The 26,492-nt window shown below is 33.2% G+C and overlaps 3 protein-coding genes across 3 annotated transcripts; 1 reads left to right on the top strand and 2 right to left on the bottom strand.

The window, feature by feature from the left end:
* Nucleotides 1-1,722: 1,722 nt before the first annotated feature.
* Nucleotides 1,723-25,818, top strand: LOC106130917 (muscle-specific protein 20). The gene is made up of 4 exons (XM_013329863.2): nucleotides 1,723-1,880; nucleotides 23,871-24,082; nucleotides 24,695-24,815; nucleotides 25,249-25,818. The coding sequence occupies exons 1-4, from the start codon at nucleotides 1,857-1,859 to the stop codon at nucleotides 25,438-25,440; spliced, it is 549 nt and encodes a 182-aa protein (XP_013185317.2). The 5' UTR covers nucleotides 1,723-1,856; the 3' UTR covers nucleotides 25,441-25,818.
* Nucleotides 3,239-9,151, bottom strand: LOC106130916 (circadian clock-controlled protein daywake). Its single transcript, XM_013329862.2, has 6 exons — nucleotides 9,033-9,151; nucleotides 7,280-7,372; nucleotides 5,489-5,636; nucleotides 4,826-4,959; nucleotides 4,223-4,372; nucleotides 3,239-3,549 (listed from the first exon to the last, which is right to left on the bottom strand). Exons 1-6 carry the CDS (start codon nucleotides 9,097-9,099, stop codon nucleotides 3,359-3,361), a joined length of 783 nt encoding a protein of 260 aa, XP_013185316.2. The 5' UTR covers nucleotides 9,100-9,151; the 3' UTR covers nucleotides 3,239-3,358.
* On the bottom strand, nucleotides 13,963-17,083 carry LOC106130918 (myophilin). The gene is made up of 4 exons (XM_013329865.2): nucleotides 16,941-17,083; nucleotides 15,299-15,498; nucleotides 14,974-15,094; nucleotides 13,963-14,662 (listed from the first exon to the last, which is right to left on the bottom strand). The coding sequence occupies exons 1-4, from the start codon at nucleotides 16,944-16,946 to the stop codon at nucleotides 14,480-14,482; spliced, it is 510 nt and encodes a 169-aa protein (XP_013185319.1). The 5' UTR covers nucleotides 16,947-17,083; the 3' UTR covers nucleotides 13,963-14,479.
* Nucleotides 25,819-26,492: the final 674 nt, after the last annotated feature.

Here is a 26,492-nt window from a genome sequence, read left to right as displayed (position 1 = left end):
GATCATCTTTCGGTCAATCACCGTAATGACCTTCATTCGCAGTTATAATTTGTAGAAGCGAAATATTTTAATGAGCAAGATATTGAATTAAAAAATCGACAATATATTTTTTTTTTTGTTGTTGTTAGTTGAAATGTTTTTACTTAGTAGGTACAGATTAACTGTAAAATATAAGATTTATCAAATATCTCGTTGGAGTAATCTACGCTATTTATAATAAATAAGAATAGCTGCCTTACCTTCATGTTTTTCGTCGTTATTTTTAAATATTTTAATATATCGTTTAAAATCTTTATACCTATTGGATATCCTAATTTATTTTACAATACACTTGCGAAATAATTTCAGTAAATACATGCTCGCTCACGCAACAAAGATTGTTTGCAAAAGGTCACCTAGACCTTTCCTTTTAAAAATAGTATCAAGTATAACCTGGTCCAAGATCATTTTTTAATTTTATCTAAAGAGTGACTATTTAACTATTATTAAGTTTACTATTTTCGACAATACACTGACAATCTCGACTACTATATTTTCATGTACTGTAACATTTTAACTATTAATAAAAAAATAGTCATAAAAATTATAAAGTGACAGAGAGAAACAAAAAATTCACATTTTAACTACGAAATACGAGTAGTGAGTTTAGAATCAAACAATTAAATGACTCAAACATTTCTTGGACAACAAGCATTCCACTGGACTCTTCAGGCGTACACCAGGAACTTGTTAGACAAGGATTGCAGAAAAGTGCAGTAGTTTTTTAAATATTGTTGCAGCTGCAGTATTCAGGCAAAATGCACTTAAGTTTAAGATATGTCTTGTAAAATTCATTGCTACTCAAAACGCGTAGGCATAAAATGATATTATTTTTTAATTTCTAAAAACCAAGCTTCATACTTTCAGTTAATTCATTAATGAGTGATATTTGTATATTAGTGGGAGATATAGCGATGAAAACACCAAAGTTAGTGCCCCATAATAAATTAATTAGTTCTACAGTTCGTAAACTATTAAGATGTAAATTAGTAATTTAAGTAGCCTCGTTCCAGTTTATTGGAGAATCCAGAACATACTAAAAATACCTACTTCGCTTATATTTGCATGACACCAATTTGGTTCCTTTAAAAGATTCAATCAAATCTTTTAGACTTTTGGCATTATCAATTCATAGACACCGAATTTTATGAAGAATTATACTACTATTTCATTGTCAAAGTTAAATCTAATTTTATAAATTAAATAAAATTCAATGTGAATCGTTTTGCTGTTTTCTCCATTTTTCTTTTGTCAAAAGGAAATATAAAAGTTTAAAAAAAAAGTTTTTAGTCATTAGTTTCAAGATGGTGTAGAAAAAACTCAAATTAATATAATAAATTAACAATCCTATGTTATTTAGACTACCCACCCACCAAAGAAATATACATATAGCGATGAGAACAGTAAAAGTATTTTTATTTATCTATGGGGTGGCAAATCAACATAAATTAGCTGTCTGAGCAGGTCATAAAAATTGAGAATTGTGAATAAAAAGTAAATTTCGTGTTCAGCTAGGACTGTTTTAAATTATAATGAAAGGCAAGTACATATCGCAAAAATCTATAAGCATACAATGAATTTTATGGTACTTGATGCGTAAAGAGATATTTTGGTCGATTCCAAGTTCTGCCTCGTGTCCATCGCGCAAGCATTTACACCAATAGCGTTTTCCCGAAGTATAAAACACGTTTTATCACCGTACCGTGGCTATTTTATCCAGAACATTGGTCTGAGAGCCATCTATTGGCGAGCTTGTGAATATAAGCGCGCGCGTGTGTTTTGTGTTGTGATTTTTTTTAATATACGAATTCCACAATATGCCTGGACGTCCTATTTGGCAGGTTTGTTTCTCACATTTATTATATAGGGCTTCGACTCTTATCTGTGTAATAACTTTTTTTAAATTTACATAGATAATACCTAAATTATTTATAATCATTCTATTGTAATTATTTGCTGCAAAACCATTTTGGTATGAATTTAGGTTAAAGCAATATAATATTCTATTTTCATGACCTAAATTTTATACTTTTGCGGTAACCAAAATGTTAATAGCACCAACTTATACTCTAAATAAATGGCGGTCAGAAATTTATTTCTTACGTAGCCAATACAAATAATAGTTCTCCATGTACAGAATTAATTTATTACGAAGTAACTTCATCGTTTATTATTTTTTTAATACTTACTATGCTGATACGTAAAGTTCTATTTTTTGATAATTTCCGTTTTTTTGTTGCGTTTTTGGTCTCATAATTTATTAGTTATGAGACCGAAAGTTTGTTTTAATAAAATATTGTCTTTTTCTTAAATTACCAGACTCTTGCCCTGGATATCGCCACCTTGAATAGAACCATGATCTTATCTATCTGTGTGTGAAATTTCATCAAAATAAGTCTTGTAGTTTTTAAATTTATACAATCCATACTTAATTTATTTTTATTTGTTTGCTACCACTTCACAGTTAAAACCACTGAACCGATCTGCATAAAATTTTGCATACATATAGTGGAGTGGAGTACGGAGAAGGATACTTTCCACGCGGGAGAAGCCGCGGTTGAAAGCTAGTTCCAAGTAAAATGTAAAAAAAGTTCTCATTGTAATTATATAAATAATGGATTGGTACTATAAATATTATAAATAATTCTACAAACAAAACATCGTCTTTCGTAGTTGTTCTCGGTTGCATCTTCCTTTGGGACAGACCACGATACAGAAGTGAGTCAGGGAGAGAAATGCTGCAAATAATATTAGTCATGTATTTTTCAGCCTTGAAACACCTGAAAATAACAGGTGGTAAACAACGTAACGCGCCGTTATACGAAATTTTCGTTTTGGCATAAAGCCAGGAATGCTGTTACAGAAAGTTTAAAAATAAATGCGTCGTATTCATCTTATCTTTCTAACCTACAATATTTTAAAAAAAGCATGTGGTGAAAACTCATTCAAATTTTAAATTACAAAACACTTTTCCAGTTTTTATTAATTTTTAACATAATGTTATTGAGGAATATATATGATCTCATGAAAATCATTTTTAACTTTACATTACAACGAAAAGTTTCAATGTATCTAACATTGCGTCCAAATTTTACTGATTGATTATAATTTAAGTTTATTATTAAATATCACATTCACATCAAACTAAATTAACAAAATAATAAAATAAATGGAAGTACTAAAAATACATTAGCTAGGTAATAAAGCACTACATAAATATTCTCCAAACTTACATAAAAATAATATTATGTTGTAGAATTTCTTACGAAAAAAGTAAAAAATCATAATTTATGTTAAATTATATTACTAAGTGCTTATTTTATGTTTTCTTCTCGTTCTTTTTGTTCGGATGATATTTTATGTCGCCAATCATGAAGTTTCCTGGCAAATGGTTGAACAGATGCTGCATGAAGCCAAGAAGGATGTCTTCAATGGTTTTTGACAAAATTGGTCGCAAGGATTCAGAAACTGGCCGCCAATTTGCATTCAAATACGCATTAGTGCTGTCCTCTAGAATAAAAAAATACTCTTGAAATAAAATAAATTAAGAAAAAATTGTGATAATACAAGGTTTTTTTTTAATTTCACCTATATCGATGATTTTTATAGTGATATTATTATATCTAGTTATTTTTGTAATTGTTTGATTTAAGATTTTATGTAAATACTATAAATTTTTCGCTGATATGAATAAATCGGCAAATGTGAGCGAAGGTTGCTTCGATCGACTCAACTACACTACGCCTCAGTGTTGCAATTTGCACTACCACACTACTAGGACTACATGAAATAAAACAACTTCACTCATGCTTGTTCCAAGTCTCACTCAGGCTGGCGTCAAGATTAGAAGCGCCACCTACACAAATATTTAAAGTTTTAGCTACTCGACGGCAGATGGCGCTTCGTTAAATTTTTGCTTCATTATTTTTCAGATAGATGGAACTATGTAATTTAGAACATGTTTGACAAATTTTAGTACCAATTTTAGTACTAGAAATTAACATATCCTATAAAACATCTATTTTATTTAATCATATTGCAAGAAATAACAGTATTGCAGTAAAGTAAATGCCTTTCAAATCTGTTGGAATGTTTCACTCAATGAGAAATAATTTACTTAGGTAGGTATTAATTTTTTTTTATATACTACCTATAACTATTTAAATATAGACAAAAGACTTACCTAAAGCGTTAATTCCGTCAAACAAATTATTCATTCGTAGCGTCAACCCTCCGATGGAATATTTGACATGAGCCCCGGTTACATTAAAGAATATAAAATCGTCTTTTTCATACAGCTTAACGTCGCTTATAATGTCTATGGTCATATTAGCTGTAAACAAAAACAAATAAAATAGAATTCAATTATGTATATTGTACCTTAAGTCAAAAGCACCCATAACAAACGCGTTTGCATGAAAAAAGTTATGAATGTGCATGAAGCAAAATAAGTATGCAGGGAGTATCGTGACATTTTGAAAGATTAAAGCTCTGCCAACCCCTTTGGCGTGGTTTTCCAATATCTCGTACGAATTTTGGGAAATAACTTATTCCCATTAATGTTGTAAAAGGCGACTAAGGGATAGGCTTTTATGTATAGGTAGAAACTTGGGATTTTCTTTTAGGCGATGGGCTGACAACCTGTCACTATTTGAATCTCAATTCTATCTTAAACCAAATAACTGAACGTGGCCTATCAGTCTTTTTAAGACTGTTGGCTCTGTCTACCCCGCAAGGGATATAGACGTGATTTTATGTATGTATGTAAATAAATAGTGTTACTTACTTGGTTCAAACCAACACTGCCCTCTACCAACCAAAGGTATCAGCAATATCTTGCCTTTCAAGTCGTAAGTTCCTTCTATCCTGATTTTAGGGACTCTTACTCTTGTATAGAAGTCATAGGATTTACTGTCCACCCTGAAATGAGACGAATAAATTACAAAATAAAATTTTAGAATAAAAATGAAAGCGGAAAAATTGTTTCTTTTTTTAGGCAATATTTAAATTTTCATGAAAATCATTTCAAGAAAAAATGAATCTAGTTTTGTTTTACAAATTCAATATTAGTTTGGTCCCAGGTTCGACTGGTACCTATAGAATGCAGCAATAAATAATTAAAATTATTTAATTATTTTGTTCATTTTATTTTGTAGACACGTTTAAAGAATGAAAACAGGATTTTAAATTTACCGTTTAAAATTTAATAAAAAAACAGTTGGTTGAACATATGTAGTTTCAGCAGAAAAAAAGTTTATTTTTCATGCAAAGTTTATTTCTTTTTGTCGCTTTGGACGCAAATCGGAATCCGAATCAAGGAATCGTTTTTGCATCGCTATCGAACCAAATGCATAGAGATGAGTCAACTCGATTGCGATTACTCGACTCAGTCGATCAAACAGTCGACGGCGGTACCAGGCGAGCATAAACACTAGGCGATTCAACTTACTGGCTTAACAACACTTCTGTCTTGCCGAAACCGGTCACTGTGACGTCATCCAACGCTGCGTTCACGTTGACCGGCCCTTCCCCTTGTAAGATTCGAATCTTTGGAATTTTCAGCGGGTCTAAAGGTGCCAGGTTTATTTCTGGTAAACCTGTAAAAGAGCATTAAAAAATTTTTTAAGTCACATTAAACTTTGTTAGAATCAAAATTGCATTGATTCAAGATTGCATTCCTTTCAGTTTCAATGCAAGTCGACAAGCTAGCCTACGGAATTCAAACGCTGTATTTGCTCTGGAACTAGTAAATGACATTATTTTTTTCCTTCGACATTCTTTTGATAGAGTCAAAAACCTGACATCTGAATCCATGCTAACTGTGGCCATAGAGTGTTTACTAAACTATTAGCTCTATCTACCCCATAAGGATAAAGACGTGATAAAATATGATAATTTTCACATACTATAGGAAGATTACCATTGCGTGAAACCGAAGCGCACGGCTAGTCAATAATGACGGTTGATAGCGGCAGGTCGCGTGGATGAAGAAACTCCCGCTTTCGCTTTCCGTAAGTTATGTACTGCGTTTCGTAATCAGGCTATGCGACTAGAACGGCTAGATCCTACAGCTAAATATGACATAGTGTAGTGGAATGATACTCATAATCATACAAACATACATTTGATGTGATTCGACAGATTTCGAAAGCGTCGGTGGCATCTTACCGTTAGGGATGCAAGGGCGGTTCTTGTATCAATAAATGTATCGATAATGTTATCGAAGCGATGAATGTGTCAAGAATCAATAATATCGATATTTGAAATATGTATATAAATCACCCAAGCTTATGCTGTAATTTTTTTTCAATCAAAGGCAGTGGTCGACTCTTTACTCGGCTAGTTGGATCATGGAAACTCGCCGTTTTAGGGAACTTCTCATATTATACAGAAGCCTTTTACGTTATATGGACCACAATTATTTTTTAAGACTGTCGACATCTGTAGTATTAACTCGTAAGTAAAGATTATGACTTTATTGTATAAATCTAAATAAATAATAAAGACATCAATCTGAATAAAAATAAATCTACATTGGTATAATAATAAATCGGTCTCTCAGATAGCGCGCGAAATTGGGACAAAATATTTATGTTATAAAAACAATACCAAGCCTAAATAGAAAAGAAATATATATTTTTATATATTATACTATATAAACAATGGAATTCGGATAGGGCCGCAGAAATGGCAAGGAGGTTACTGGCAAGTGGCAAGCGTTATCTTGCGCAAGCGCAAATAACAAGTACTAGGCAACTGCGTTTGCGCAGTATAAACATAGTTCCGAATGAGGCTAACACCAAAATGTTACATATGATATTTGTATATTACGATAATATCTTCCTGTAGATTTATTGTTCTTATTTTATCTTGAGTTACACTACAGCGATAGGTTATGTATCACTACGACTAGGAATAAAGTTAAGAAGTTAAAATGTAAAATGTAGTCCCAGAGAGGATAGGAATGACGATTTTATCAATTGTATAACTTTTATATAATAAACTGACATGGTAGTATACCAACACATCTTTCCCAATTACAAAATATAAAATAAATAGTCTTGATACTGGAGACGCTATAGACCGGACTAAGTGGAAAGGGAAATGATGAAAAGTAGGCTCCAAAGCACAGCTCAAATGTATTTATAATCAACTAGTTTAATATTAAATTATGCCCACAATAATAATAACAATATTTTTATATATATATATTAATATTATATATAAATTGATGGCTTACCTGGGCCCAATGCATTGAATAGATGTTGAACAGCATCTCGCGAACAGTCGTCGAAGTCAGGGTCACTCTTGAGGCAAGTCTTTATGAAGCTTGCTGAAAATTTTATGGAAATCATAAGTTATAGGAATTATTATTAATAAAACATTGATTTAAGTTACACACTTGTAAGTGGCATTTTATAAAGGATTCTGGCGGCGCAATGACGATAATCATTATACGACCAATATTTACATATTAATAATATCAACCTTACTCAAATAGTTTATAAATTCGTAATTCGTCCGTAACGACAAATACACAATACTATGCGTCTTCTATTGTCTATGTATTGCTGTAAGGAAATCCTTGACATTGACCGAATACTTTTTAAGTAGGTAATTCAATATGCCGAAGCGCTGAAGTAAATATATATTGTTTAGGGCACACACTATATAGCTACTAAGTCTGTCTCATAATTATTTTGCGTAGTATAAGAGGATAAAAAGGATCCGACTTTACGCTTTTTGCGCTTTCTCCCAGAAGGGTAGGCAGAAACTACATTCGCCTTGCCACGATCCCTGCATACCTATTTCAATCGCTTCATACACATACACATACACATAGACACGTATAAATCCATTGCTGGGTAGACAGAACCAACAATCTCGAAAAAACTGAGAATTCAAATAGTGACAAGTTGCTCGCCCAACGCATACAAGAGGAATCCCAAGACTATAAGCCTATCCTTTAGTCACCTTTTACGATATTCATGGGAAAGATATATATTTTTTTTTTATAAAAGATATGGATTGGTTCCATTCTAAAGTTCCGGTAACTACACATCACAATCGCTTCATCCACATTCATTATTCATTGAAAATGGTCGGTTTGGGTACTCTTGATCAAAATTTTCGCTTACAAAACGAATTTTATTGTAAAAAGAAGATAAAAATAAAGATTAAAAAAGGGGAAATCATGTGAAGAAATATTTTTGAAGTAAGTATATCAACAAAGAGTTAGCGTGTGGCAACAGAGACATGTATGTCACGCATTGCGAATTATGTTTTACGTACCACTTACTCGAACCGGAATTATTTTACGTGTGCAGTACTGTATACGTAAGTATTAGTAAGGATTCCCTGATACATGGCTAGATTTAATGTAACTCTTTAATGTATCGGAATATGTATGATCTCTTTAGTGTATGAATAATATGATGTAAAGATATTTACATTAACTTCAGGCCCTGAAACTGAGGCTGTAACTGGGAACAAGCAAAGACGAGAGAAAGATATTAATAAACTTAATAATTAGTATATACTCGTATTAAAAAAAGCACAAATTAAAATTTTCTCTCGCTCCAAATAGCCGAATAATGTAAAATACAAAAGTTCCTTTTTTGTTTGCAAAATTTTAATTATTTCAATTTAAAAAAAAACAAGTTATTTGAATTCAAAACTCATTTATCCCATTATCCATTCGCATCTTTGTTTTCGCGAAGTTCAGAATGAAGTCCAAACTACATATTGGCGCAAATTTTTAAGGTTTTGTTATGTTGTAAATTGCAGATGATATATACACTTTCACGTTTAATAATAAAAGTAGTGATGAACCAAATCTTAATAAAAACAATAATGTACTGTCTTACAAGCATCAACGTAACTCATGATATAATTCAGAATCGATTTACGTAACTAATAACTCGATTGCGAAACGAGCCGGCGTTCATCTCGATATGATTTCGCATTGGCTGGTAAGAAAAAAAAATACTTACGTTTCGTTTTAAAATACGCACTAGTGGAGGATAGCACTAATGTCACAAAAATGAGTTGCAATTTCATGATTTATCGATATTTTTATCGATGTTAAAACTTGAGCCGCTGGCCTCAAGAGGTAATGGTTAGATACTAAGGCCCAGAAACGAAGTCTGTGCACAGAGAGTGGCAGGAGGGGATCATGCGCAATTGTTAACTATGTAAATAAACGCATTGCCTAAGATTATACTTATTACTTGTAACAGGTAAACATACCCTTTGATAAACGCTAATTCCATAATGACTCGTTTGGCGCTTACATCCGATTCTAGTACAACACTAAAATTTTAAACGGATATGTATAATGAAGTAAGGTAAGACTAAGTTAGGTTACATGTGACATAAAGTTTCTAAAGCACGTAATCTTATGTACCTACTATCAGCTTAATGCAATATTCAAACTGGACAATTTGATTATATTTAAAATAGATTAGACTTGGTTCAATGGCAGGATCCATAATAAAGTTTCTGCATCGATCTCAATAACCATTATTTCAATTTTATTTGCCGCAGCCATAACACATAACAGGTGCAATTAATTTTAATATACCTACTCTTTGACAAATTACCCTAAAGCACAAAACTAAGTTTTCCGATAAAATCTGATTAAATATGTTATAATTACGACCACCATCACACATGAGGATAACCACTTAGAGAAATGACATAAAGGTCACCAAGGTTTTCCACATCAGGATAAGTATAATAAGTATTTTATTTCCGTCAAGTAAATGACGTTGTTTCCTACACGTTTTCTTTTACCTGTTTATCAGAGAACCATTTACAATTTACATACTTGCTCATCTTCATGTAATTTAAAACGACATGTATACGAGGCGTGGATTTTTAGACTAAGTCTCTATCACGTCACTTTCATATAAAATGTATAAAAAGAGCGCGCCGAAAACATACAGAAAATACTTGTAATGTCTTTGTACTTCTACCTTCATAATAAATTCTCTCTCTTTCTCAACTATGCGTGTTATCGGTTGCCCGGGGTCTGCTTTCCGATTCTTCACTTCACACTGTCTGGTCTCTGACATCTTTAGGAAGAAAAAAATATGAGATGGTAAAGTTTTCAATGAAGATTCTATCTTCTTGTCCTTTGACAGCTAATCAATACACATACATACATAAAATCACTTCTCTTTCCCAGAGGGGTACTCAGACTCTAATTACATCTTTCCACTGTCCACGATCCCTGCATACTTCTTTCGTTTGATCCACATTCATAACTCTCTTCATGCGAGTTCGTCGGTTTCGGGAACTCTTGACCTGACATTTTGCTAGGCAATTTGTTGTGGTACACATACTTTGGAAATTACCACTTCAACTTCATTAGGTGCCCTGAATATAAAACATATAAACATCAAAATGAGCGATGCTCTCCTAATTAATAGACGGATATAGCTCACATGTCGAGGCCTATATTCTGTCATAGACGAATCCAACAGTTGGCTCATGGTCAAAATAAACATGCCCACGCTTTTTTTGGTACTGGAGTGAGTATACTGAATGTTGTATGCAATATGTCATCGCACTCAAAATATACTGCCTGTCGTTGATATTTTGGCAATACTACTTAATAAAAACATGTAGGTAATGTCTATCTGATGGTAAGCGGTTACCGTAGTCTAGTCGAAAAACAGAGGTTGACACGCGCGTGTTCCAATTAGGCACACATAGCGGCGTCATATCACAGAAAAAGCGGTTAAGGTTCGATAAAGTTTAGTAGGCACCAATGCATTTCAGTCTTGCGACTATCCGATATATTTTCTCTTCAGTTCTTATCTCGATCCTAGTTTTTGGAGTACGGAGTAGAGACGCTCAACTGGATAGCTTAATATATTGAGATTCGGAGACTGACTGCTAGTCGATTGCCTAAGAAAACCCGAGTGTACTCCAAAAATAACTTCCTAACTAAAGATAAGTAAGTACCTTTAGTTTTTAATTTTATTGGGATTTGAGCTCAATCTGCCAGTGGTAAAGTAGATAATGTCTAAGGTAGCGTGACGCAAGAGTAAAAAGGCATTATCTTTTCACTCTTACCTTCAAAATCTGTAAGTTTTATGTATCGGGCAGATATTTAACGGCCTCTGTGGCGCAGCGGTAGTGCGCTTGTCTGTGACACCGGAGGTCCCGGCCAGGGCATGATGAGAAAAGAACTTTTTCTGATTGGCCTGGGTTTTGGATGTTTATATATATAAGTATTTATTATAAGATATATAGTATCGTTGAGTTAGTATCTCGTAACACAAGTCTTGAACTTACTTCGAGGCTAACTCAATCAGTGTAATTTGTCCCGTATATATTTATTTATTTTTTTTAGCAGTTTCAACATTCATCCATCTTGGCTTTCTCCTTCCTTTCTTACAACCTTCAACGTACCTGATGATACGCAAGCAAAAAAGCATAGATACAATGCAAATGTCATGCATTTTATACTAAGAAGTGTGAACAGCAAAAATATTACGAAATGACAAATTGCGGAAAAGAACTCGCTTACTTCGACATGGTGACATATGTAGGTGAGAAAAACATGTTGATGATAGGACCCTGTCGAATGAAACATTCAGTGAATCAGAGGCGGTGTGCACAGCTGGCACAGAGTTTGTTTTCATTTGTTTGCCTTTGGAGTGGGTAGCAAGGTCAGTTGACCCTGTCTACCCTGGTGTCGAAGTACGTAAAATAACGTGGTACGAGTAACTAACGAGGTGTTGCCGTCCAGAGCACTAATTAAATTACTTCATTTATACGCATCCTTGCTTGAAAAGATTGTTGAAGGAAAAAAAAAATGTTTTCTATAAAAGATTTGAGTGCGTTTGACCTCAACTACTATCTTAGGCCTCTTGCGTACCGTCAGACAGATTGAGCTGCACATTGAGCACGTAAGCTCAAATAGTGCTTATTCATTCCATACAGTGGTTCTCCTGTTAACATGATCATAAGATTGATCGGAGAGGTTTTCTTCATAGATGGACGATACCGTGATAAAGATTTAGAGAACGCAACGTTTAAAATTAGATTTTGAAGCTCATTTAATATTCGCTGTTAAATTAAGAGATAAACTATATTGGTTTGACAACAAATATAATAATAACATTGACGTCTACAAGTGCCAAGCCAGAGAGCACTTCGTAACTAAACACATTATAATTACGTCAATAAATCACTTACAGTGAATTTAACTGGTCTTTGTGTGTGTGTAAGACAGTAGTCTCTACAGCGAAATATCTTACAGCTATTCAAATACACATTGCATTTTTTTTTTAATTTTCCAAAATTAATTCCTGATTAAATGAGTACTCGACTGTTTGCTTTCACGCTAAAGATAGTTTAAAATCATTCATTAATTCCTTCGACAAACTATATTCTTACCGTAGTTCTTAGGTACTTATGTAGAGTTGGAATTTGCGGCTTTCAAATTCCTGATTAAACTATAATTTGATTTTTTCTTTTACAGTACAAATTTGACTTTCATAAAACTACTATCTTATCTTTCTATGAAAGTTCCGATTATAAACATTACGTATGCTTATGTCTTAAATGCCTTTGCAGCCTTAAACCTCATTTAATTGAAGTGCATAAAAATTTTAGACCAAGGCTAGATATTTTAAATTAAGTCGCTAGACGAGTTTGAATAAGTACGACCATTTTGGGTCGATCATTTTATAGTTGCAAAGTTAATGTGAGTTAGATATTCTGTTCAAAGAAGTGATAACTTTTAAAACAATGCTCCACAATTCATGATAACTTACAGAAATATTAATAATAATTCAACTTTCTATATTTTCATCCTCCTCAGAGTGTAACCAAGTTCGCTTCCGGACATTTTCTCTCCACATGTTATTTTCATAGTTATAACGGTATATTCCGTGTGATCCTGTCTGAAGTATCATCGTCTTTCCCTCTTAAACTTAACGTCTTCTACTACTTATATGTATGTAAATTGTCTACATATAAATAAGTATATGTCTCACACATAATGGTTTGTTCAACACGCCAAGTCAAAGTCACTTTTTATGATATCTATGAGAACCATACGACATGGTTCCTGTACCTTGTCACAATAAGTCAATCAGTAAGTATAATAAAGTCGTAGGTGATGTTCTTATCACATTGTAATTCTTATTTAGGTACGTTTTCTTTTGGCACCAACTCTTAGTATTGTGTTCACGTCAATCTAGCTGGTACAGCAATATTAGGCCAAGGGATTACTGCATCTTCCAGGGCTATTTCGGTCACAGCCACATCCATAGTGTAGTCAATTTCAGATTAAAAATCACGAACTTCAACTTGAAATATACAGTTTTTTGACAACTTGGTTAAATACCTTCACGACTTTGGAAGATATGTTAATGCTGAAGCTTAATGGAAAGTTTATTAAGAAACTTATTACTCAAATGGGCTTAAATAATTTTCAGTTTCAAATTCGTTTACATATATATTCTTAATAATTAAATTTGTTTCATTAAATTTACAAGTAATTCATGATTTTTTTTATATATCTGTATTGTACATAATAGTTGTATGTGTTCTGGTTCATGGTAGAGAAAAATCTCTCTACCATCATAACGTATTCAAGTTGGCATTGTCCATTGGCAGGGTGACACGTCATTGTCCAAAAACGATCATCACTCATATCAACAATTGTCAATAGGTAATCACTTATTTATTTTTTATTAAATTTTCTCTACTATGAGTGACTTAGGTTGTACCTACTAACATCTAAGCCGACAGTTAGCACATCTCATGTGATATTAGAAAACTGTAATTTGGCATGTAAATATGTCATTGGGGATCATAAGAAAATATTTAGAGACAAGTATAGGAAATGAATTTGGTTTTTCCAAGTTGATGGGTCACGTGCAAAAACTACTAAAACATAAATTCTTACAAACAATGTTTATTAAAAATATGTTAAATATTTACATTGGTTTACATTTAAGTACACGTAAAAAAGTCTCAACAAAATAGTACTTGTTATATCAATTAATACTTATTAAATAACATTCAATCTACCACACCATCTTGAATGTATCGTAGACAATAAACAAGCTTTAGATTATTCACAAGATGAAATTGGAATAGAAATTAATGGTGTACTTGAAAAAGGATAAAATGATTAACAAATTTTTGATCTGTAGAACATGTAAGAGAATATTCAGAAAATTACTAGAACCAAACATTTTCGTTTAATCCTAATACAACTTTTTCTTCATTAATCTCTGCAGTTACTGTATAGTAATTTTTTCCATTCCGCATTGTAATATTTAATATTCAATAAATTATTTGAATTGGAATCCATACGGATTCCATATTTAATGTTCATCATTCTGTATCTTAATTTTTTTAGTAGTATAATAAATAGCTTAGAATGTTTCACTTTGGATTAAAATCCATCAGATTACATATGACGGGTGTTACCGAAGCCACCATGGCCAGATTGAGAGGCACCTTTGTTGAAGCCCATTTGGAGATTCAGCTCAGCATTGTGTGCTCTGAGCTGCTCCTCAGTGAAGGTTCGCTCATTCTTCTCAGCCATCTTAGGTCCAAGTTGAGGCCCGTTGTATTCTGGGTGCTTTTGGGTCTGAAATTAACGAAGAAATTTTATAACTGTTTGTTCATTGGTTTCTTTAAAGATTCTACCAAATCTCTCTTCTTTTTAAAGATTCAGTCACTATTGAAAGGAAAACTAGTAAAAATATTACTTATAGAAGAATTGGTAAAATACCATGAGCAATACGAGTATAGGAGTCCAACCTTACTTGATATAAAAATTTAACTTGTGAATCGCACTGATCCGTTCTTCTTTAAGTATCGATGGCAAAACGATTGTTTTGACATGTTACAGTATTAGTAAACCTAATGACAATAATGTGAAATGAATGTAGTCCTTACAATTCTGCCTAAAGAGTAAAGGCACAGAGTAACTTGAGGAATGTTGCGCCTTTCGAAAAGGTCAGCTGTTTGGAAGATTTCCTCCTCGGGCACGCCATATTTCTTGATCGCAGCTTGAAACCTGAAACGTGAGAAGTTAATCTTGCAAAAATATTTTTAAATACTTCATTTATACGTTAGTTAACAAATTAAAATACTAAGTATAAAATAGTATTGTATGCCTTTTTAAAGATGATTTTGTATTTGTCTATTGTTCATGTAGTTAGAATAATCCGTAATTCAAGTTCTCCATATTCCTTTATCGAAATAGCTTTTTTTCTTTTACCTTTGAATATTCTCCATAAGCTGAAAATTGGTTCCTTTCTCTTGGATCTTCTTAACGGAGCCAGGGGCAAGTTTGTTAATCAGTTTGCATAGCACGACGCCATTTTTGAGGATATCTTCATAATCTCCATTGGGTAGAGGCTCTCCAAGTACTGCAGAGATCCAAGTAAGGACCTCCTGTTCTTGTTCCTTGTTTCTGGCCTGTTAAAAAGTAAAAATAGTAAATAGGATGTTCATTAATACTAAACGAGACAATTACACAGCTGATGTAACTGAAGTTAAAGATATTGTATTGCCTGGTAGTTCTTTAAAAAAAGTCAATTTTACCCAGCATTGTTAGACATTTCGTAATAGCCAAAAACTTTTAGAGCCAGCGTCGAGCTTAAAGATAATGATGGTGACCAGTTATGTATATAAACGTGTTAATGATGGTCGTTAAAATACTGTATAGCAACGAGTGTTAGATGTTCGTGATTGCTCGAAAAATATCTAAACACATGCAAGTTTTGAACGTCGGCCATAAAACACGCCAGCTCCAGTGCCAAGTCGTTCGTTGCTGATTCCAGCATCCAAAAATAAACTGAGTGATTATTATGGTTTCTGGAAAGTTTAACTTCTATCGCGATCAGGAAATACACCCGATACTGTTCTTGAGAAGATATTATTTAAGAGTAAAATAACTTTCAATCGCCAATCCAGAACTTTCTTTTCTTAAAAAGAGCTATCAATGATTATTACGCTTTGTGATTATGTTTTTGGAACTAAAGGCTTCATATGCTTGCATTAGAATCCTCTATTTAGAATAATCACTTTGTACTTTATTAACCGTGATAATTTTATCTATTTATTCGGTTAGCAATGAAACATTGACGTCAATAAATCTAGTAAATGTAAAAATTTTGCAGTAACAATATGTTGGCATTGTACCCATCATACAACGTCACTGATCTGTAACGTGAAATTTATTTTATCACTTTCTGCTGCATGATCTCATTTCGCGAAAATTATGGAAGGCCACCAAAACAACAATGTTGATGTAATGAAAATGTGGTTTATTTTATTGGATTAATAGCGTACAGCGGAGATTATCTCGTACTTTTTCGTAAAATACGATTAATGTTTGATTGTTTAACTAAGTAAATTAATTGATTCACGTTGTCTTAGCGTATTGTTGTGAATATTTTTATTAAAGTTCTCATTTTAAAGTCCTCAAGTTTCATGTCCGAATTATCTTTTGACGAAACATGCCTACAGAATACATAATGTCTTTATTGCTGATGAAAAAAATCAAAACATGAAAAAATAACTTAAAAACTAATAGAGGACAAAAGTACATGACATGTTACACCATTTTGATTGATATTTGTGTTACTTTAATATATATTAAACGTCAATTTTAAGTTAAGGGGCATGCCCTTAACTTAAAATTGACGTTTCAATAAAAGTAAAACACATATCGTATATTTGGTTAACAAGAATAAAAATCATGTCAACAGGCGCTCGCGCAGCTGTTAATCCAGAAGCTATTGACGTCATCGAATACATCTTTATTTCTTTTTTTTAATATGAAAGTCACTTTCACGATGGATCACTTTTGAAAAAAGTTAGTAAAGAAGAGGGCGTTAAAAATCTTTCTTACGTACAGGCATTTTGTTTTCACGGAAGTTTTGTCTTTCTTGTTTTGTTTTCGGAGCTTTTGGGGCGAGCTTTCGCGGCGGTCACGGACTACGGACTGCTGGGCAAAGCTTTCCACCGCCCAAATCTAAGACGCGGGGGCGGGCGGCGTCACTTTTTTATTTTGTTTCGTTCGTACACAAACATAATGATGTATAATAAACATAAATATGATGCGGAAATGGGATTTCAAAATGTGTTAAGAGTCGAAGAGATTTTAATGTTGAAATTTTATAAAATCGGCTCAGTGTTTATCAGTTTTACAAATAAAAGAGAAGAAGTTAAAAAATTATATGTGTCGTTATCTGTAGTAGATATTGAAGTTCAAAAGTGTGTTGAAAGAAAATTACGAAACTATTTCTCTTTAAAATTCTCATATAAGTAATAAATCCGCATCGACACTATTTCTCTTTAAAATTTTCTTAGAAGAAAAATTTCCGCATTGTCATCTGCATGGTACAATCATAAAATGTAATTTCAGTTTTAATGACAAAGTATTTTCAGTGCCGTGTGGTTTCCGGCAAAAATATAAAAAAGAATAGGACTACTCCATCTCTTTCTCACAGATGTCGTTAAAGGCAATTAAGGGTTGGGCTTTTAAACTTGGGAATCTTCTTTTAGGCGATGGGCTAGCAACTGCTCAATTCTGTCATTAAGTCAATCGCAGCTGATCGTTACCCATCAGTCTTTCAAGACTGCTGGCTCTGCCTTCCCTGCGAGTGAAATAGACGTGTTTATACGTACATATGTATGAACTTTCGTTTCACAAATGACATGACATGACATTGACATGATATACGAGTTAATTATTAAGTAAATAAATTGTACGGTAACCATAGAGTTATTAAGAGATCGAACTTCGAGGCTAACTCAATCTATGTAATTTGTCACGTAACTATATATATATATTTATATTTATTTTATTTATAAGGGGAATTAATAAAAAAAATCATAAAAAAGGGGAAGAATGATTTTTCCACGTTCGTAAATTGCTGTACCAATAGAGAAAGCCGTTAGATATTCAGATCGCATCCGATACAACATTTTGTTAATATTTCGTACATCCTACTACTATTATAAAGGCGAAAGTTTGTATGGATGTTTGTTACTCTTTCACGCAAAAACTACTGAACCGATTACAATGAAATTTGGTATGTAGGTAGCTGAAGACCCAGAATAACACATAGGCTACTTTTTATCCCAGAGTTCCCGCGGGATTGATAGGGTTTCCATGCGGACGAAGTCGCGGGCGGCCTCTAGTATATAATATTTTTTTGTTATACGAAGGCAAGTAACTCTAATAGTTTTCTAAAAGTAATCCAAATAATATTAAAATCGTAATAGATCACGATTTCGTAATCGCCTAAACCAAAGATATATGCAAGCGTACAGGAAACATTTTGCGTCTAAAAATACTCAGTAAATCTTAAGCCAGCTGCCTTGGATATTTTTTAATATGCATTCGTATATTCTTTACATTCATTAAGATTTATTATGGATATTTACCTAATCAAATTTAGGTTTTTAAGAGAAGTATGTAAAGCTGAGAATATAATCAACTAAGTATATGCTACCACGAATGAGATGAAAAATATGTATTTAGTTATATGTAGTTAAATTAAAAAGTTGAAAAATTAAATACTTTCTTAAAAGTATTCATTTGTTCAACTCAATCTTTCATTTTTGTGAGATAAGTTAGGACATCTTTCTTATCAAAGTGCCTAAGTAACCTAATCTGAAAAGAAAAAACATCTCAGTTTTTAAACTGCGGGTCCTTTAGGGACATTTATGACTTTTAAGAATTATCTGAGAGATCTATAATTTCGGTTTTAAGGTTAACTAAACTAGTCTTCCCACGTAAAAACCCGTTACTCGTACTTACTTCAAATCATAGTGAACCTTACCTCTGAAGTGTTCTGCTTTGAATACAACCGGTACAATCTACGATGAGAAATAAATTTTTCAGCAACGAATGTACGATTTGTTACAAAAATAAAGCGGCAACGCAATTAATCGACATAAATTATGAGTGAGGTTATTAAACTTGGGATTCTTCTTATAGTCGGTGGGCCGGCAACTGGTCACTATTTGAATCTCAATTCTATCATTAAGCCAAACAGCTGAACGTGGCCTATCAGTCTTTTCAAGACTGTTGGCTCTGTCTTCCTCGCAAGGGATATAGACGTGATTATATGTTGGTATGTTGAAGTTTTTTGATAAAAGAATAAACAATCAAAACCAAGATGTTAAACTCACTTTGGGGCTAAAATCGTCTACGTTCAAATGATATACAATATTGCAGGCGATTTTCAGGTCAGATTTATATCAAACTTTCGGTATCAGGACTGATAATATTTTTAGCTGGCCATGAGTGTGGCAAGAGTCGAGACATTTTTAAAAAGATAAATAGACAGCGGGCATTACCCTTGAGTTCAGACGAGATTCGGAATCACGCGTAAATAGAGTGAATTAATACCCCGATTCTTAGAAAAATCTGAGTACCCATAGAATTTTATGATCTTCGGATGTATTAGAATACTGCTTTGATCTGCAGTAGTAAAACAATTAAAAATAGTTAAGGGTCTTTAGAACTATAATGTCTCATGTATATTTGCAACGTCGTCTCACGAGTACCTATAATATTTTCTTAGCAAACTATGTGTGCCGAAGGAAAGGTCCGTTTAACGCCATATTTGTTGAGACAAATCCGATCCGAAACCGATCAAGGCTGAGGCCTTGATCGGTCTTCAGCATCGTCAGCTTTGAGCCCATTTTGTCAATACAAACTTCCATATGATCATGTTTTATATCTACGGGGTAGACAAAGCCAAAAGTCTCGAAAAGACTGACTGACATTTTGTCCGTTGGCTCTCATCATCCCTAGTTATGTGAGCCTGCTTATATAACTTTTTTTTTAGAAATAACCAGTGTTTCCTGTACGAAATATAACTTAATCTAAGATATTGTTCTATGTTTTCTCGACGTACATACATATTATAATAAATAACTACAATGTGTTTTTTGTATTAGCTTTTAGTATGACAAAGTCCATATAATATGGCTCATTCATTCATTTGTTATACTTCATTCATTTTATTTTCAGTTATCTTACGCAATGTATGACGTAAACGAATTTAAGGATTACTGAATTCTCTCTGAGATGTGCCTTATTTATAAACATAATTACCGTTGGATTCTTGCCAAGTAGACATCCGGTCGCATGGTAATCTTCCTGATACTATGGGGTTTTAAGAAGTATGAATAGATCACCAATTCTACTTGATAATATGCCTACACGTTTCTCTATTACAGTCTGGACAGAGCCAACAGTTTAAGTGTATCAGTCTTTTCAAGACTGTTGGCTCTGTCTACCCCGCAAGGGGTACATACATACATACATATATATATATATACGTGATTATATGTATGTATGTATTTATTACCGTGCACATACATCGTGGTGCCGTGTGGTTCCGGGCTCCAAAAAAAAAAAGAATAGGTCTACTCCATCTTATTCCCATGGTTGTCGTTAAAGGCGACTAAGGGATAGGCTTATAAACTTGGGATTCTTCTTTTAGGCAGAATCTTCAGTATTAGAATCTCAATTCTATTAAGCAAAAAGCTGAACATGGCCTATCAGTCTTTTCAAGACTGTTGGCTCAGTCTATCCCGCAAGGGATATATACGAGATTATATGTATTTATTACCATCAAGCCAAGCCAAATCTCAAAGTACATAGTTATATGTTTAATAGAAAACACACATCTATTTTCAATTCAACATGCACTGTCTATTAAACTAAAAATGTTGTAAATCAATGTAGGTAACAGGAGCCAAAGCTACTATCAATCGCCAGGAAATGGACGTGATCGGAATATGTTGATAGTAAGTAAACAAACAACTTACGATAGCGTTCCTTAAACGGCTGTAATGGAAATTACTTTTATGGTAATTACGAAAATGTAATATATTAATTTAGTTTGACCCCACATAAAGATCTCTGTCAGACCCAATGGTTGACTGGTAGATAATGCTTCTAGCATTAAGTCCGCCAATTGTGCTATACATTTGTATTTTGTACAATAAAGTTTAAATTAAGAAATAAATAAAATGGAGTCTGCAACTGTTTTACATCGACTTTAACTACGAGTTGTTCAGTTGTTAGGATTTTTTCATCTTCAAACTATTTGCTGACAAAATTGACTCCTTTTAACCTTATCTACGTCTATGAAGAATATCAAGTTTATTAGACTTTTCGTTAATCGTCTCTTGCGACAGCCATGAAAAATATGTGCAATGGTCCTATATAAACTGCCGGGAATCACACGGCTTAACTTTTACTTAACTTTTTGACTAACTAATAAATAAGTAGTGGAAGTTATAGTCCATTCGCCATTACTCCTACTAAGGTATTGACTCCATAACATCACCATAAGTAAAGCTAATGGCATAAAAGGCAACAATTTACCACACAATGGTTCATGGCATACGATAAAAGTACGAACCATTGTCTGACATTATTGTGCACAAAATTTATGCGAATTATTGCAATGCATCGATGAAGCAAACAAATAAATAAATATTTATTTATTTATTGTTTATTGTAACAATTACAATTTGTAAAGAACAATAGGCGGACTTATTGCTAATAGCATTATTTAACAGTCTACCATTAGGATAAGCAGAAAATCTTTTTGTGGAGGTAATGATAAATAATGTATAATATACATACAAATAATAATTAATAATACATAAATAAACATCCTTATTAATCTCAACACAATTTAAAAATTTGTCCTCAATATAAGCACAAGTAACAATTCGGAATTGTGAGAGAAATACTTTTTGGATGGCAAGTATTTTTTGAAATAATTTAACCTAGGTACTCAATATGTCAATTTGCTAACAAACAAGATAAAGGAATACGTTTGTATGTTTTTTAACAAAATATTAGTAAGGTTATCGGTTTTATGGCTTTTTAAGTCGAACTTGAAGAAGAATTGTTTTAGAAGCCTATTTTAGAATATTTACACTCATCTCGAACACTTCCTACGTAGAAATATTATTTCACCAAGGTCATATAAGTATTCAATCCAAGAGTTTACTAGCTAAAATGAAAAACAGACAAAATAGTACTATTACGTATGTATTTATTAATAGATTTAAAATTTCAAAGGTAAATAAAACGTACATACAAGCAAACTAGGTACAACGAGTAAATTTTTAATGCGACTCAGGAAAATGTTTCATTTTTCTCATGAAATTCATCTCCCTGCTCTTTAGGAGAACTTACAACGGAATAAATCAAATTCACCATCTTCCTTGTAATAACTCTGTATGGTACTACAGGCAGGACCCAGTGGTACTCTGTACAATTGTAGGTAATTTCTTTTTACCTGTATATCAAAATAAATACTTAGATTTGATTTGATCCTTGTCCTTTCATTTTCTAATGAGACCACTTCTGAGAAAGTCTTCTTTCATCATTCATTCATCAAATCATTGTTATCTTCATTTGTTTCATCGATTATTTTTAAGTTTTGATTCCAAGTACACCCCATAAAAACTTGATTGGCCATTTTCGATTCTTGTGTAAGAAACACAATTTCCTTATCCATTCGGCATAATCATTCCAAAAAAATTGTTCCGATATTTAATAATTTATCATCATTAATAATAATCATTGTGATATTACATTTTAAAGAATAAAGGAGAAATGCTTCGGTACAGCTATAAGCAGATACAGTAATAGGAGCGGATGTATTTGTACCGCATAATATACTATGACACCACACAATATTGCTACAGACAACATGATAACTCAAAATGGCAGCAGATTCTTTTTATAAATTAAAATTCAAAGATTCTTTTTAATCACTTTCTCTTCAAATTAATCACGATTATTTTCAGTCACATTTTCTTTATTTCTACTTTGTATTTTAACAGTTATTTAAGAGCACGAATACCTAACCCACAAATGACACACTTATCGCATTTTTTTTTTGTTTTTTTATTTTTTCTATTTTTACGATAACACCACGTATCGAGACGATAAGCCGAGAGTTCGAACTAAATAAAGTAAGCAATATGTTGCCAAACTATCAACACATGTATGTATATGCTTATCAAATAAAACAATAGGTGACTAAACCTCACGACCGTGGCTCGTCCTTCGTTGACAATATGACAATACTTACCTCTAAGTCAGGCAAGAGTATATATACATATATATTGAAATGAAGCGTCTGCTCTTATAGTTACATATATACATATAATCACGTCCCTTGCGGGGTAGACAGAGCCAACACTCTTGAAAATACTAATAGGCCACTGGCTTACTGATAGAATTGAGATTCATATAAAGTGACAGGTCGCTAGACCGTCGCCTCAAAGATGAATCTCAAGTTAAGTCTATCCCTTAGTCGTCTTTTACGACATCCATGGGATGGAGAGATGGAGTGGTCCTATTCCTTTTTTTCTATTGATGCCGGGAATCACACAGCACTTTTATAATTTGTGATCAATATACTTGCCTTGATTCGATAGGTCCCAGGTTTGAGTTGGTTCTCCTTTTGAGTTTCCAGAGGAACCAAAATGATTAGGCTTTAGGATTAATGATTAGAAAATAAGAATTTGTGAATACTGTAGTTTCCCCAGTTTTCCTTAACAACCGATTTAAACATATAGATTTTTAGTAACTAAATCTACAGTAACAATCAATATGAAGAAATAAGTACCTATATTAATAATCAATAAAAAAAAAGAAAAAGCACAGAAAATTATGCTTCATAAATAAAATTTACAAGTGTCTTAAATAGGTAGTGGGTAAACACTCCATTAAGCCAAGTACAACACGGTAAAATCAAACATGTCTGACTTCCTTAATGTTTTTGTTCCAGTGCGCTGGCAAACGAGAGCCTGAGAAGGAGGCCGAAGCCCAAGCCTGGATCGAAGCCGTCATAGGGGAGAGGTTCCCCCCTGGAATGCCGTATGAGCATGCTCTGAGGGATGGCATTATCCTCTGCAAGCTGATGAACAGGCTACAACCTGGCATCATCTCCAAAGTCAACATCTCCGGCGGAGATTACAAGTTCATGGATAATATCAGCCAGTGAGTATTACTGCTACTAAACCGTGTGCCAGCTGCTTCTTTTCCCGTGCAGATTGTAAGAGTAGATCAAGGGAAAGGATATTAAGTTGGAATTCTTTTTTGGCGATAGGCAAGCAATCTGCTACTATTCGAATCTCGATCGAACATTTAGCCATACAGCTGAACATGATATTTAATAACGATAAAGACGTGATCATATATATATACTTATGAGTGCTAGAATTTTTTTAATATGTATGATGAAAAATTATTAATTTAAATAAAAATTGGTCAAAGTAACTGTTTACTACCAAGAAAGTTTATATAAGTGGGTACACATATAAAATCACGCCAAGAAAGTTTTACTTACCTGGACTCATGCCCAACTGCCATATTAGAGGTGCGACTCTGAGATGTGTGGCTGATCGGTAGATGATAGGGACTTGTTAGAACTTGATGATCATATATTGATTTTTTTTACTCTTTGCCGAATGCTCAGACAAAAGGCGAACTTATAGCACTGCAATCTCTTTCAGGCAATCGTGTTAGTGAAGTGATAAGTTGGTTAGTGGTGATTCACTGTTACGCGCTAAAAGATGATATGATAACTTTTTGATTATTGTTTATTAACAGGTTCCAGAAGGCTTGCGTGAAATACGGAGTACCTGATGTAGACCTATTCCAGACCACGGATCTTTGGGACCAGAAGAACATCGCGTTGGTCACACAAACCATTTTCGCTATTGGCAGAACTGTGAGTTTCTTTGCGTTTATTTTCCATCATCTCATTTCTTTTATACTATACATAATACAGGTTTTTATTTAAGATTTCAATAAATTGAAAATCTTGGATCATCATTATTCTCCTAACGTTTGTCCTGGTTGCATTCACATTTGAAAGCATCAAAATATTTTTTAATTCCTGAGCAGCAGGTTAATAGTGTTTAACGTGAATCTCAAATACAGTCACCTGACAAGATTGAATTGAAAGATGTCCTAAAAAAGCGCCTACCTTATTGTATAGTGGATTAAGAAAAGGTATACCTGAGCCACCTTCCGTAAACCACTCAAGGCATAACTTGGCACAGGTATCTCCTAGGCCGTCGGTACAAATTTTTTAACAGATTTCTAAAAGAAGGATGTCAATGTGTTGCCTTATTCAAATGTTTGTCTTGTTAATTTCCCAGGCCTACAAGCACCCCGAGTGGCGTGGCCCTTGCCTCGGCCCCAGACCAGCTGAGGAGAACCGCAGGGAATTCAGCGAAGATGTACTCAGAGCCGGAGAGAACGTCATTGGACTGCAAGCCGGCACCAACAAGTTGGCGTCCCAATCCGGCCAGAACTTCGGAGCGTCACGAAAGATCATCCTTGGAAAGTAAAGTCGGAAGATGATGAAGATAGTATCAATTTTATGTTAGTTTTTAGTCATGTACAATAGAGGCTCTATAATGATACTACATTGATATATGTATATATTTTTTTATGTGTCTTTTTTATATATCTATGTATATTTATTGTAACCAGTTTCTTAACTAATGAAATAAAATTATTGATTCATCCAACTTTGGACAACAACTTTCTATGTAACCTAAGAAATAAATTAAAATATATAGGTACAATAATAAATGTTTATAAGATTTGTGTAAAAAATCTCCCATAGGTACTATTTAACATGATCTCTTTTGGGGAAGAAGAGAATGTAGATTATAACAAAATTTTATTTATTTACTTTTATTAAAAATAAATGTAAATTTTAACATGTCTTTTATTTATTCCAAGACATATATAAGGATACTTAGACTATGTAAATCCAGATGATATTTACGCGTGTATAATAATGGCGAAGTGATATTTATATTTTTCCTTAAAAAAATTCGGTTAAGTCTAACATTATAAAAACTTCTATGATATACCTACTTATTCGTAGTAACTTTATGCTGAAATATATACAGTTTTCTTTATATGCATACCTACTGCGGTAAGTACCTACAGCTGTTTGGCTTATGCTGTTTTTTTTTTTACCAATAAATATTCATGGTCCTGTAATTTATTAAGTCGCAGTATTAAAATCAAAATCCCTTTAAATTTAGTGTCGAAATTTGGTTTCGTGTTTACATTCAGCTGTTTGGTTTACTGTGGAATTAAGATTCTAGTGACAGGTTTCTAGCCCATCGCCTAAAAGAAGAATCCCAAGTTTATTAGCCTTGCTCTCAAACGCCTTTTATGAAGCCTATTTTGAAGTACCAGGAATCACACTGCACTGCTGGAAACCACACGGCACTTCACTTGATATACAAAATTGAATCCATCTTGATCAGGCGTTCACCTGTATATGCCTGCGTTATTGACTAGTAAGTAGGTACCTATCTAATCCAGGTTCATACATACATAGGTACATATAATTACGGCTATATCTCTTGCAGACAAACGG

The sequence above is a fragment of the Amyelois transitella genome, chromosome 14, assembly GCF_032362555.1.
Source record: "Amyelois transitella isolate CPQ chromosome 14, ilAmyTran1.1, whole genome shotgun sequence".
In the NCBI taxonomy this organism is placed as follows: domain Eukaryota; kingdom Metazoa; phylum Arthropoda; class Insecta; order Lepidoptera; family Pyralidae; genus Amyelois; species Amyelois transitella.
The sequence above is the reverse complement of the archived record's forward strand: the minus strand, read 5'-3'. Positions and strand labels throughout refer to the sequence as shown.